General features: G+C 33.8%; 1 protein-coding gene across 12 annotated transcripts in view; it reads right to left on the reverse strand.

Moving 5' to 3' along the window:
* Nucleotides 1–12,640, reverse strand: part of LOC105468849 (discs large MAGUK scaffold protein 2) — a 2,241,192-nt gene that overhangs the window by 1,844,493 nt on the left and 384,059 nt on the right. For all 12 annotated transcript variants that reach the window (XM_024788717.2, XM_011719263.2, XM_011719258.3 and 9 more), the window contains one exon: nucleotides 10,059–10,204. In XM_024788717.2, coding sequence (XP_024644485.1) covers nucleotides 10,059–10,204 — 146 coding nt within the window. The remainder of the gene's footprint in view (nucleotides 1–10,058; nucleotides 10,205–12,640) is intronic.

Genomic DNA, 12,640 nt, shown 5'->3' on the forward strand with positions numbered 1-12,640 from the left:
TCTTTAAGGAATTAGTTTAGCCAATGACTAGAGGCGTTAATTGCTTTGGGTTTTTTGATTCACTTACTCTTGTAGACTGTACAAGACAACTTGGGTTTTTCTGCTAGTATGATATCATGAATTTATTTTTCATCATGTGGAAGATGACCACAACAGATTTCAAAATAAAACAACTTTCTCTTAAATGACAAAGGATTATTCATATGCTAGACCATGATCTTATATTATTTACTTTCAATGACAGCTGCATACATACAAATCTGTCATATTTACTAAAATAATAATGAAATTCTAACTGAGAATACTAGTATATATGAACATTTCATAAAATGCTTAACTAATAGTGCATTCTCTCATCTCAAAAATACTCTGAAACTATTATCTGATTCAGTTCTTGGACAGTGTTTTTTGAGTTGGATAATTATATATCTGGATTTTCAGGAACACTCTCTATTTTAAATATCCTGCCCTTTATAGAAAAAAAATCCATACTTTTATATAATTTGAAAACTATGCTTCCTTTAGACAGTAATATAATTCATTTATTTATTCAAGGAACATTTACTGAGAAGCTAATACATGTAAGGATCTAGCTTAGTCCTGAGAAGATATAAACCATATATACAGGGCACACAGGTCCTGACTCCACAGTATTATAGGGAAGTTCTCTCATGCTTAAAATAACTATAACACAATGTAGAAAATACAAAGCTCCCCAAGGAAAAAAAAATGCTTACTGATTCCAGGTAAAGACAGTATACTGTTTTAAGGATGACAACAAGCCATTTTGAAGACTCCATATAAAGCTCTCCATGGACAGGGTCTAAGGCAGGTAGATGTCCTTAGACCCACCGCAGTGCTATCTAGGCAACAATGTGTCAAGCTAATATAGTATGGATATTTTCAAACTTTTTCTTTACTGTTACATTCTGATTATCAATTTATTGACAGTTCTACCTCCTGAACAAATCTCACTCTCACACCATAATTTTTTCAAAGTTGGATTGACTTCCATATAACACAGGCTCCTTTCTCTGTGGGAGAAAAAAAAAAAAAAAACTTTAGGAATGTGGCACTTCCTCTATCTTTTTTTGCCAGGATAGTCTGCCTGTTTACTAAGAAATAGGATTGCAGAATTTCACTATTACAAGAATGAATGTTTAAAAGAGGTCAAATTATTAAAATGGGAAAGCAATCAACCCAAATCAAACCTGAAATAGGAAAGATGATAGTCATAGCAATCCAACCATTCTCTTCGGTCTCCATAATGACTCAGTTTGGGAGAAACTCTGACATCTCTAACTCTGATAGTAATGCAATCTGCAGGGAAGAGTATGGAACTGTATGACATCATTTTAGCCCATAATTGTCCCATGTTGTGCCATAAAATAAGTAATTTGAAGGATAGGGTGAGCTGTACCGCCACGACTCATTCCTAAGATTTTAAAACTATCTTCAGAATCTTACCCAGGACTAAGCATCTTTTCACTGGGTCAACCATGAAATTTTAATTCATGTTGCCAGCATAATATACATATACTTAACAAAACAACATATCATTCTCTGGCATCAAGAAAAATACAGTCAATCATCTACTTCATAAGCATTTATTGAATATATACTGCCTAAAAAGCTCTGAACCATATTACAGCTGTGTAAATAAATATAATACTTGATATTAAGGTATGATCTAACAAGTGAAACGCTTGAGCAAGTAATTGAAATGCAATATGTCAAACACTGTAACAGAGGCCTTGGGCAGTACAGGAAACAGAAGAATTTTTTCTAGTTGAGGTCATTAGAAAATTGGTGATTGATAGACAGGTAGATCTTTAAAAAGATTAAGTAGAAAATTTCCAGATGAAAACAAAGGGAAAAATATTCCAGACACAGGAACTAACAAGAACAAGGCTTAAGTAAGGCTTAATGTAAGTTCAGTCCAGACAGTAAAGATTAGGCTAAGGAGATAGCACAATAATCTGTAAAAAATGAGGATCAATAGATAATTTTAAAACTCTTAGCCTGGGGAAGTTGAGCTAAAAGAGGAAAATCCTGACTATGACAACCAGTTAAAACTTGTTTCTAAATCCATAGAAAGATTCTATGAAAGCCTGAATTAGATCAGTGCCATTGTGAATGGGAAGGAAGGTCAAACATAGAGATATTTCAAGAAGTTATGAATATTAGTGATATTTTAGAGTTAAGTATCTTTGTATCATCTAAGTAATATTTATTCAAGGTCTATTATTTCTGGTAAGTATGAATATAATCTAATTTCATTATATTTGAAAAATATTAGGTAGAAAACCAAAGTACTCTCACTATTTTAGATCATATTATTGGAAAGTTAGCTAGAGTACTCCAAAGAAAAATCTTACTTTAAACTATTCATAGACAAATGCTGAGTTAACTTCAGCCTCAGCAAAGTAACTACAAGCTCTGTGAGTTACTCACAGGCTTCCTAGGTGATTAATTTTGCAAGTAGGATTTTTGTTTCTTTTACAAGTTCGTTTGAATGTATTTTCTAAATTTAACTTGGTTTTCTTCTTTATAAATCAAGTTACTACCCATGAGAAATGATGCTTTGTCAAGAAAAAATCTATTCATGATCTTCAAGGAGGGTAATACATAGTCTCCAGGCACCCAATTGAACAGTTTCTGGTGTGACAGCCACCTAATTGGTCTCCCTGTCACAGGTTTCTCTTGTCTGTGATCTATCAGGCATCATGCTGCCAGTTTAATCTGCCCCAGCATAGCTGATAATGCCATTTCTTTGCATAAAATCCTTCTACGGCTCACAACTACCTGAAGAAAAGCATCTAAATGCTATAGTATTGCAATTCAGGCTCTCAAGCAGACAGCTAGAATAACCTAATCAGTCTTACTACTCTCAGTTCCCCACCTACTAATCCTAAATATTCACAATTTATAAAACCTTTCCCACTTTCTCCTAAGAAAGGTGATGCGATGTCAGCCACATTTTTACTAATCCCCACTATAGCACATTTTACTGTGTGTCTTTGATGAAGACATTTAACCTCTCTGAGGCTTACTTTCCTCTTCTGCAAATTACAAGTAATACCTACCTACCACTTTAAATCTTATTTAAAATGAAGTGAGGAATCAATCAATAAAATGTCTACCATCTTGGGTTGCTATAGAGATTAAGAGATAATATATTACAAGTGTTTGGGCAGATCACCTGAGGTTCAAGACCAGCCTAACCAACATGGTAAAACCCCGTCTCTACTGAAAATACAAAATTAGCTGGGCGTGGTGGTGCATGCCTGTAATCTCAGTTACTTGGGAGGCTGAGGCGGGAGAATTGCTTGAACCCAGAGGCAGAGGTTGCGGTGAGCCGAGATCATGCCATTGCATTCCAGCCTGGGCAACAAAAGCGAAACTCTGTCCCACCGCCCCCCCTCAAAAAAATAAAATGGAGCCTAGCCTGGATTTTATTTATAAGTATCAGGTTTTATTACTCTTCTAAGCCTTTGCTCACATAGTTTTCTCCACGTGCAAGACCTTCAACCCAGGTCTTGTACATTACACAAAACCCGTTTCTAAACCTACCTAGCTATGAAACCATCTCTAGTATTCCAGTAAAAATCATCCTTTTTCAACTATAGTGTAATGGAAAAATTCTTGTCTTGAAATCAAATTCCTGATTCTATCCATTTTCTAACAATACGACCCTGGACAAATTGCTTATCTGCAGCTTCCCCGCTTCTAATGTGGATAGCAACAGCAACTCTACCTGCCTCACTAAGCCATTATGAGAATCAAGTTAGATAAGTTATATTTTTAACTATAAAATGCCCTATATATGTGAGAGACTGTTATTTCCACTATAGTATAAGATCAAATAAAAAACTTTGGTTTTCCTCATCTTTATAACTGATATCCAAGATATATGTTATGAAAGAACACCAAGTTCAATAAAGAAGAAAATAGTTAATATCCAGGTCAAGAACTAGAATATTGGAATCGAGAAGGGATCGAGTAAAAAGGATAGGTTAAAGATAGCTAGGCAGAGCTGAAGTTATGAAGAAAAAACATGTTCCTGAGTTTTACTTTACATAGCAACCAATGTGTACAAAGGTAGGTGGCAGCTTAAAGAAGCTACACAAAGATGAATATACATAGCAGATGCTCAATCAGTGTAAGGAAAGGGGAGGGAAGGAGAGAGGAAGAAGAGAGGAAAGGAAAAGAGGAGAGAGAAAGGAAACAGAAGGGAAAACAGTTTTATCATTCCTTTCAAGGGCTAATTTCTATGCTGCTTGCCAGGTTGCTATAACAAAAAGTTAACTAGTAGCTAAAGCTTATGTATGAGAACATTCACTTCTCCTTTAAGGTTCCCTTTCCTTGACTGTGCCTTTTCTCTCTACTCTTCCCCTCTTCCAACTCCTATTTATCAATGTTTACTTTCCTCCCACCATTACCCAGGACCTCCAAATACCAACACAAATCCATACGAAGTAATTACTCTTTTCTACCCACTCTCTCAGAAAAACAAACCAAAACAAAAAATAAACAAGCAAACAGCAACAACAAAAAATTGTTTTTATTTGAATGTCAAGAGCCTCATAGGCTTGTTCAAGAGCATATTGAGAGCAATATTGTGTTACCCTACAATAGCATGTACAGTTTAACAGGGACTGCCTTAACTCCCTTTGTCTTCTGAAGCTTCACCAAAATATCCATGGAAGGAATTTTAAGTAACAATAATAGGTTTAAATGAGAAGATATTTATGCATTGTATAGTAATGATGGTGAGATTTTCTTATATTCACATAATGCTTTTTGCTTTGCAAAATGCTTTCTCATTGGTTATTTGATCTGAATTCCCAGGGAGAAGTGACGAAACAGGGGGAAAAGTCCTATTTCTACTATGAATTTTAATACAATGTAGTTTTATAAAATTCCTTTTTCAAAGCATGTGTGTGTGTGTGTGTGTGTGTGTATATATATATATATATATATCCTTTTTTTGATTTTCCTTGGCATATAGTTTTTATCTCCATTTACTGATGAAGATAGTGAGACTCAGAGATGTAATAGGACTTTCCGTAAGATCATTATGAATATAAGTGCTCTTTATGGAGCACTTACATTCTTAGGTCCAGGAATTGTACTCAGCACTTTACATAGCTGATAGCTTATTTATTCTTCACAATAACCTTATGGGGTAGACACTATTATTACTTTGACATTTTACAGATAAAAAATCAGATAGGTTAAATAATTTGATGATGGCCATGTAACCAGCAACTCGCAAAAGCAAAATTCAAACAGAAGGCTTTCAGATTACTCTTGATTGTTCTGCTATGCCAAGCAGCCTCCTTCCTGGCCCAGTGCTGTTACTGTAACACTGTTAGTAATATAAACTTACTTTCTTTCTGTCTTCAAGTTAGAACTGCAGATTTCAGCCCAGCAGTTCAAGTTCTATGGAGAAAATACACACACATATACTTAAAGCAGAAGTGAGGAGGATGCTGTGTCCATTTTTTTTCCACCAAAAAAACCCACAAATTAAGCAGAAAACTCACCATAATTGGGAGCTAAAAATCAGTTATTACAGTGTTGGAAGACAGGAGAAGGGTGATATGCACCTCAGTATAGAATATTGTAGAATAGAGAGATGAATTACTTATAGTTCAGCAAAACACCTAAGAAACAAACAAAAAAATCAAACCTCGGAATAGATGCTTCTTTTAAAATGTTTTTAAACAGGCCATTTATTTTATATTCCTAAATAAAGATTTCCATCTTGTTTCAAAACATCACCAATCCAACACAGAATAGCCATATTATGACTCTGTTCCTGTCATCTTATGATATCAACAATATATTACAGGTTAAAATGCTATGGGATGTGAAGGATCAGGGTGCTGATTTACATTTTCCAGAAACTTCATATAAATCAGAGTTTAAGTTGAACAGCTAGAATTCTATCACACATATGCTGAGGAAGTAAGAAGACAGATCTCTTTCCACCAGGCACTGGAGATGAAATTTCAAAAAATAGTAGGTGAAACTTGTATTTAAGATCTTCCCAAGCTGAATGCAAACAAGTTGATGTCACTTTCTTTCCAGACAAGAAAAGTCTAAAACTTTTACCTCCAGGTCTTTTAAACTTACATGCTATTAAAATCACATCAAAGTTTTGCTTCAGAAGCCTATCTGATTTTGTTTCAAGGGGAAAAGCAATCATTGAGAGGCACACTGTAGGGACTCCATGAGATTCAAAACAAGGATCCCATTTTTCTTGCTAGCAACCTTAATACACACTAAATATGTAGCTGTAATAATGAAGCCTGTGGAAACAAATTAGTAAGTTCAACAGATCCAGGAAAAAGTAAAATATTTCTAATTTCTAAAAACAGGATATTCTGTATGCCTTTTGGGAAGCTCGGATCAATTCATTTACATGCTCAAAACTTTCCAATGGTTTCTATTTCTCTCATAGTAAAATCTTTCCAATAGCCTCTAAGGCTATCCCTTATCTGTCCTCCTCTTTGATCTCACTGCAGTTACAACGGCTTTTATAAAAAAGACAGGGTAATAATGGATGCTGGTAAGGATGTGGAGAATGGGGAACCCTTGTACACTGTTGGCAGAAATGCAAATTAGTACAACCACATTAGAGAATGGTATGGAGGTTCCTCAAAAAACTAAACTTAGAACTTCCGTATGATTCAGCAATTCCACTGCTGGGTATATATCTAAAATACAGAAATTCAGTATATTGAAGAAGTATCTGTACTCCATTGTTTATTGCAGCACCATTCACAATAGCCAAGATATAGAATCAACCAAAGTGTCCATCAACAGATGAATGGATAAAGAAAATGTGGCACATACACACAATAGGAATTTACTCAACCAAAAATAAAATCCTGTCATTTGCAACAACATGGATGGAATTGGAGGACATTATGTTAAGTGATATAAGCCAGGCACAGAAAGACAAATATCACTTATATGTGGAAGCTAAACAAATAAAATGTACACATGCAGATGGAAAGTTGAATGATGGGTACAAGAGTCTGCGAAGGTAGTGGTGGAGGGGAGAATAAAGAAGAGATGGATAATGGGCACAAAAGTACAGTTAGATAGACAGAAACAGATCTAGTGCTCAGTAGCACAATAGGGCAGCTATAATTAATAATGTATTGTATATTTCAAAATAATTTAAAAAGTGGAATTAGAATGTTCCTAACACAAAGAAATGATAAATGCTTGAGGTAACAAACAACCCAATTACCCTGATTTAACCATCACACATTATATGTTTGTATCAAAACATCGCATGCACCCCATAAATATGTATAACTATTATGTGTCCATAATAATTTAAAATAAAAAATTAAAGAAAAAACCCAAAAAATGCACAAGTTGCTAACATCAGTTACCTTGCATGCAGGGAAGATAGAGCTGATACAGTATAAGCAGGAAGTCAGTGAAAGGGGATTCCACAAAAATAGAAAAATTGTTTTAAAAACAACTGTATTTAGAATAAAAAGTATATATTTATCATTTATGCTTCTGTGCAATATATATGGGACCATGCATCTAGAAGTTGAATAAAATAATGTTTTTGAAAATGTATGGTCTTTCATAATGACATATGCACCCCCGTATGTTCATTGCAGCACTATTCACAATAGCAAAGACATGGAATCAACCTGAATGTCTGTCAGTGGTAGCCTGGATTAAGAAAATGTGGTACATATACATCATGGAATACTACACCGCCATAAAAAAAGAATGAGATCACGCCCTTTGCAGGAACATAGATGAAGCTGGAGGTCATAATCCTTAGCAAACTAACACAGGAACAAAAAAACAAATACTGCATGTTCTGACTTATAAGTGGGAGCAAAATGATGAGAATACATGGTCACAAACAGGAGAACAACAGACACTGGCACCCACTAGAGGGTGGAGGGTGGGAAGAGGGAGAGGATCAGAAAAAATAACTATTGGGTACTTAGCACCTGGGTGATGAAATAATCTTACAACAAACCCCGGTGACATGAGTTTACCTATATAACAAACATGCACATGTACCCCTGAATTTAAAATAAAAGTTAAAAATCAATTAATTAATTACTTTTTTAAAAAAAGAAAATTGAAAATACCAAGGCAATGAAAGCCTAGAAAAAAATACAGGGAAATAGTTAACTAGTCCTAGAATGAAGAAAGATAAAGCAAAGAAGAAATAATGTTTTTTGTGATAATTTTATCACATAAAAATTGAAACTATTTTGAAGGTTAAAAAGTACTATAAGCAAACTTAATAATAATAAACAAACCAGAAAAAATAACAATTATGACAACAGGGTGGCATGTTTCATAAATAAACTGCTCTTGCAAATCAGTAAGAATTCTAGTACTGCTTAGAAAAATAGACAAAGAGCTTGAATGGATCATGAAAGAAATATAGATAACCAATAATCATAAAAAAAAAGTTGAGTCTGAATAGTGAACACATAATTGCAATATAAAGCATTAAGTAAGACATTTTATCTATTAATTTGACAACATATTTTAAATAATAAAATGACAGTACTAAAGATATAGGCAGATTGGCCTTTTGAAAGATGGCTGATTTGTTCTTCAAAACAGCTTGATAATTTGTATCCGGAACCTTAAAAATGTCCATACCCTTGTATTCAATAGTTTCATTTATAAAATCAATCTTAATGAAACAGTTAGAAAAAAAAAAAAAAAACCAGCATTGGCTTATACACATGCACATCCATTACAGCATTATTCAAAGCAGGAAATTGAAGATAGCCTAAATTTGAATGAAGATCTGCTTAACTAAGTTCCAAATCATGGAATATTCATAGCCATTAAAATATTCTCCAAAACTGTTCAATGTTATGATATGGATAAATAATATTAGTGTAGCATTCAATGTAAAAGACATAAAATGCCCTACATGCTATTGTCCCAATTTCATGTACATATATTTGTACAAAAAAGGACTAAAAAAGTCAAAATAATTACTCTTAGGTGCTAAAATTAGGATGATGTTTATTTTTATGCTTTTAAGTACAATTTCACAAAGTTGATATCTATTATTTAACAAATTATTGTCATGATTAACTTTCTTTTTTTAAGTAACTAGGGTGATAATTAGGCTCTGTCCTTCCCAGTTTATACATCAGCTCTGAGCAGGACAGAAAGTATATGAGAGGCCTCAATATTAACAATACAAACTCAGCAATCAACATGCTATTGATTGGCACTAGGATTCTATGTAGCTTCCAAATCATGGGGTTGGCTACATGACTCCAATCTTGACAAATCGTGTGTGTGAATATGTACTATTACCTCCCTTCAAAGTATTGACTGCCACTTAAAAGTATCCATTGACTTGTCCCTGTTAGCCCTTAGCTATGAACCTGAGAAATGCCTCAACTTGCCTTAGCCTTTGGTAAATGTTGATTGTAACAGTAGTGTCCAAACTGTTTGATTCCATAATTCTATCTGTAAAAACAAGTTGATCATACAACTCTAATTGCTTTATATTTATTTTTTAAATGCATTACTACTAATATATAAGTTACTCAAATACAGAAAATTTTAAAGAATGTGATTAAAAGAAATGGAAATGGGAATTCTAATATTCTGTTCCTACACCTCAACTGATCATTTTATTCTTGCCCCGGGATATGTGCCCTTGCTATGGAAATCAGAATCATAGACTGCACTTCCCTATTCTACTATCCATCTCCTTCCCCCACAGCACAAGGAACCATGTTCTGAAACTCCAGAATGCCTTAGACTTGAGTCAACTCTAACTATGACAATATTGCTAACATAACCCACTCAAACAATATAAAGAATCAGGTCACTCCCATGCCCTATTTTACACTTTGGAAAAACTGAATTTTCATATATGAAAATTGTATACAGTATGGTATAACTACATTTCTATTATTGTTGTTGTCATTTGTTGATAATAATCACTATTACTACCATTACTTCTTTACTGGTCTAAGTCCTAGTATTATTCAGTTCTTTTGGAAGTTTCAACAGTATACCTCTGAAGATTTTTGAAGTCTGTCATGGCACGGAGCAAGAAGGGATGTCTTCTCCCATTTCTGTAAAACTTGATTGGCTTCTTCTATCTTCTGCTCACAACTTTTTTGAGAATTTAGCAATGTCACCTCGTAAAATTCTTGGATATCTGTAAAGAAAATGTAAAGAAAGCATCAAAATGTCATGCATGACTTCATAAATAGCTTCTGTATATATGTCCATATATTGGCATACACAAATTTTGCTGATTAAAAGAACTGCATAAATATATCCCAAAGTAAAACAGAAGAAATCCTGAAAAATATCTTTTTACCTGCATTTAGAATGCTTATAGCAGCTTTATTCAGAATTACAAAAACTAGAACAAATCCTTCAAAAAGTGAATAAACTGTAGTAAATCCATATAATAGAATGTTATTCAGTAATAAGGAATGAGCTATGAAGCCAAACAAAAACATAGATGAATTTTAAATGCATATTGCTAAGTGAAAGAAGTCAGTCTGGAAAGGATACATGCTGTATGATTCCACCTATAGCCTCTGGAAAAAGTAAAACTAAAGAGACAGTTTAAAAAAACCAATGTTTGCCAGAGGTTCTGAGCAAGAGAAGGAGGTTTGAATACATAAAGCAGAGGATGATTAAAATATTCTCTAATGATACTATAGTGTTGGACACATAACATGAACCATGTGTCAAAACCCAAAGAACTCAATAGCACAAAAAGTAAACCTTAATGTAGGCAAATTTTTAAAAAATCATGTAGGAAGTCAGAGGATCCCAAGATGAAATGCAGACTGTTACAAAGGAATGTAACTGTGTTACAAAGGTATAAAATAACCTCCATGAAGTTAACAAGAAAAAAAAGTACTAACTTAAGTAACTTTGAAAATGAACAGACTATAAAACCAAAATCAAAGAAACTACACAAAAGCATCATACTCTAGTTGGTAAACTTGTGTCCTGTTGGGTACGGATGAACAATTCTGAAAACACAATACATGTATACTAAAATTGAACAATTAAGCGAATGGATGGTAGATGATGGGAGCCAAGTTTCTTACTGTTTTATAGAAAGTTACAGGCAAGTAAGGTTAAAATGATTCATATGATATTAGATGAGAGTTGGAGACATGTTTAGCTTAATGTAGATATAGATGAATACATATAAGAATATTTACAGACATGTATATACACAAATCAGTTATACACACATATATTTCCTTGCTTCATCTGCTGAGAGGGCCTAGAAGCAATGATACCATAGTAATAATAAACAAAACTAGCACCCTGATTTTGGCCTCGGTGCAGCATTGGTAAAAAGTAATGAACACTGTCATATTAGATTAACATTGAGGGTGTCTATATGCACTCAAAGTTTTCAAGAGCTACAGGACAGAAAGATAGATAAAAATACATTTAGAAATAGAAATGAATATGTATCCGGACATTTCCCAGCTCTGTCATATATAATGCCTTGCTCTGTCTCCTGAGAGGACCTAGAAGCAGGGACATCCCAGTAGCAACAAGCACACTCAGAGTTTAGATCTTGGTTTGCAACACTATTTTCCAACAAAAGAAACCAGAGTTCTTTGGAGAAATGGTTGATCCTAGGACTCCTAGGTAGGAGACATAAGACGAGTATGGACCATCTTATAGCCCCAGCAAATAAAGAAACAGTCACCAAAGAAACAACTCTGCTACAATGGGGAAATATCGAAGAAACAAAAGAACCACATGAAAGAGCTGCCAAAGATGGCCAAAGCTGGAGTGATTTGAGCAAAATAAAAAATTACCTAGTATTGGATTATAGTGCCAAATATAAAATAAAGGGATGAGTAGGAGGGATTACAAAAGGGTAAGAGGAAACTTGTAAGAGTGATGTGTATGCTACTATCTTTATTGTGCTTATAGTGCATATATATGTCCAAACCTATTAAATTATGCAGTTTATATAGATGCAGTTTATTATGTATCAGTTATGCTTAAGATGTATATATGTATCAATAAAGAAAGCCAAAAGACAAGGTACAAATTGAAAGAAGATAATTTTGCAGCACACAGACAAAGGAACAGTACCCAGATATGAAAAGAAATACAAATCGAGAAGAAAAAGACAAGCAAACTAAAAGAAAATAATTGGTAAAAATTATGATCAGGCATTTCACAGCAAAATAAACACATGTCACAGACAAGCCTAGGAAAGAATCCTTGACCTCATTGGTGATAATAAATACAAACTGAGATCATAATCAAATGCCATTTACATCAAAAATATTGTCAAAAATAATTAAGTCTCACAGTACAAGGACTAGAAAAAGACATTAATTCATGGTAACTTATTTATTCCTAGCAAGTGCAAATTGCTATAGCCACTTCAGAAAATAATTTAACATTTGTTTATCCTATAAGTCAGTATTTCTACTACCCAGTACACATCCTAGATAAACTTTGGCACATATGCACCAAAAACAAACCAAAATGTTCATAGCAGCATAGATTATAGTAGCAAACATCAGAAACATTCCAATGTCCATCAAAAGTGAAATAGATAAATTGTGATATGTTCTCAAGATGGAATTTATGG

Source organism: Macaca nemestrina, chromosome 12 (genome assembly GCF_043159975.1).
Source record: "Macaca nemestrina isolate mMacNem1 chromosome 12, mMacNem.hap1, whole genome shotgun sequence".
In the NCBI taxonomy this organism is placed as follows: domain Eukaryota; kingdom Metazoa; phylum Chordata; class Mammalia; order Primates; family Cercopithecidae; genus Macaca; species Macaca nemestrina.